Consider the following 2,500-nt stretch of genomic DNA (forward strand, 5'->3'; position numbering starts at 1 on the left):
ACCCTATATGTTCCTTGTCAAAGGCTTCTTTCAGATCTAGATACATTGTAACCTACCCTACCCTCCCTCCTCTGTGGTACATTCAGTAAAAGTTCAACAGATTTAAGACACACGAGCTTCTGCTCCTAAATACAAATTGGTTCCCTACAATATCACTTTGTCCATCCGTCTTTTTCAATTCCCCCACACATTTCAGTTGTCAAGGTGATCACGGATACTGGCCTAAAATACAAGGCCTCCTCTCCATTGAATCCTTTGTACATTGGTGCCACATTGGCCCTTTTCTATACTCGAGGCACTATCCCTTCTTCTAATAAACGCATAGATAGACCAAGAATCTTGTCCACAAGTTGTTCTCGAGCATTAGAATAATATTTATACTAGTTCGATATATTGAAAAAATTTGGCGACTTCCCTACGACCCCAGAGTCACGCAGCATATTATCATGACTAGAGATTAATCTTCATTCAAAGAAGGACGCTGATCCCTTTCCAGCTTCTATTTTCTCTCCTCTCTGCCATCCTCCTTAATCTCTCTTTTGACTACATCTTTGACTGTCTCTTCTGCGTGATACTGTCTCCAAGCGCGCTGAAACAATTTAGTGTTTTAGGAGAGGATTAGATAACTTTATGGAAAGGAATAACAGGTGGTAAGGAACACGAAACTACCTCGCGTAGGCCTTATGATCTCCTGCAATCTCCTTCATTCTTCTGTTCTTCTGTTCTTAAGGATAGAAGCGCTGGTTATCAAAGTCGAAATACAAATCAGAAACCAGCACTTTGGGTGATACTCTCATGCATAAAAATCCGTCTTCTGTTTCAGTACACTTCCGGGTGTGATCCTAGACTTGACAGAAACAATCCTTTGCCTTTGCTTTCGGCTTGATTGGGGTGTTCCCAGGCTCTCTGTATGATTGCCATCTTGATGAAATCTTGGTTTGATTGCTGTTTTTTTGTGGCTTTTGGTTTGATTGAAGTCGTCGTCTTCTTCTTCTTCTTCTTCTTCTTCTTCTTCTTCTTCTTCTTCTTCTTCTTCTTCTTCTTCTTCTTCTTCTTCTTCTTCCCGTGGTTTCTCTCAGAAAGGTCCTACGGATAAATGGAGCTATTTATAAGTAAGAGAAAATTCAACGCGACTTACTTGAATGATTGTGTTCTGGCTATTTTAAGAAATGGTCCCCTGCGCTGGTGGCGTCATCGGAGGCGTGCTGGTCTCGCATTTACTTAGTTGTAGGTTCAAACAGTTCCCACAGTTCTCTCCAATTCCCAGCAGTGACCGTATGTTACCCAGAACGCATAAGAAAACAAAGGTGACGGCTTCGGCCGCAGCTACTACGACCCTCCTGACGCAGGCTCCTCAACTTCTTTCTTCTTACTACCTGACCAGGTCGGACTTCTGTCGATTAACACAACACAGAACAATACCTCGCGCACGATGATATAGTTATCCTAACACCAAATTGTTTCCTTCAGTTATATCGGTTACAACATTTGTTCTAACGGTTATAGCATGACCACACCTCTGCACGTTTTCTTCCTCCTTGTCAAGTAGGTAGCCACAATACCCTTTACCCCGTGAATGCACGCTCCTAAAAAGTAGATAAGGTATAATCTAATCTTATCAGCGGTACTGCTAGTACTTCTTTTATATCATCATTATCACTGATGCCATTATCATTTTAACCTGAGGTGGGTAACTTAGCTAAGCATAAAAGAGAGAGGAGAGGGCAAGGTATAACAAACAAATAAATACACAAATAAATAGACAAACAAATATATGAATAAATAAAACATAAGAAGACGTGATGGGAGGGTGAAAGTTATTTTCCAAGTCTGTAGGTAGTTGGAGGTGAGTGTCATTTTGAAAATAACAATATATAGGTGGGCGCTGAGGCAAACAAAAGATACTGAGATTGGGATTAAAAAGTTGAGAAAGAAACGAGGACCAGATAAGGAACAAGTGGAGAAGAAAATGGGGGAGGAGGAGGAGCAGGTGGAGAAAGAAGAGGGTGAGGAGTAGGTGGAAGACAAAGAAGAGCAAGAAAGGAAGAATGAGGTGAGAGACGAAAGCCTATCAACCGAGAAGATGATACAGGCTTTATTTGTTTAGATGCATCGAGCAAGCCCAGAATCAGGGCTTTGAATTGTACACTTAACCACACTGGTGCTTCACAAGCAACCACTAATTTCCGATTGTCTCCTCCGTCAAGATTGATCAAGTATGACATTTCAGCTGCATGAGTCACGGGGAATAGCTCTCATAAGTCTACGGTGTATTTGTGCCATTCATCAAACCAGTTGTATGCAATGACTATATTCTTTTTTCAAAAGTCACCAGACAATGACTGAATAACATGGAAAAAGGGTATATGGAAGGGATAGAGGTAGTTTCCAGCATTTACGATCTGGTAGTTTGTTGCTGCCACTGTTGCCAGCGTTGTTTTTATATGTGGTCTTCCAGTGTCTCCTTTTGACCAAGTGGACACCGTGTCGTTTTCAGATG

General features: G+C 41.5%; 1 protein-coding gene and 1 long non-coding RNA gene across 2 annotated transcripts in view; one reads left to right on the top strand and one right to left on the bottom strand.

Annotated features, from left to right (window-relative positions):
* LOC143036517 (uncharacterized) overlaps nucleotides 1-1,279 on the bottom strand; it is a 101,517-nt gene extending 100,238 nt beyond the window's left edge. Inside the window, exon 1 of the long non-coding RNA XR_012967366.1 lies at nucleotides 1,139-1,279. This is a non-coding gene — a long non-coding RNA (uncharacterized LOC143036517). The remainder of the gene's footprint in view (nucleotides 1-1,138) is intronic.
* A 939-nt stretch (nucleotides 1,280-2,218) lies between these two features.
* The window catches only part of LOC143036285 (uncharacterized), a 19,702-nt gene continuing 19,420 nt past the window's right edge, over nucleotides 2,219-2,500 (top strand). Inside the window, exons 1-2 of the mRNA XM_076203533.1 lie at nucleotides 2,219-2,297; nucleotides 2,459-2,500. The exon at nucleotides 2,459-2,500 is cut by the window's right edge and continues 354 nt beyond it. Of these exons, the coding sequence (XP_076059648.1) occupies nucleotides 2,219-2,297; nucleotides 2,459-2,500 (121 nt within the window). The remainder of the gene's footprint in view (nucleotides 2,298-2,458) is intronic.

Source organism: Oratosquilla oratoria, chromosome 20, assembly GCF_046742065.1.
Source record: "Oratosquilla oratoria isolate Oo_2021 chromosome 20, ASM4674206v1, whole genome shotgun sequence".
In the NCBI taxonomy this organism is placed as follows: domain Eukaryota; kingdom Metazoa; phylum Arthropoda; class Malacostraca; order Stomatopoda; family Squillidae; genus Oratosquilla; species Oratosquilla oratoria.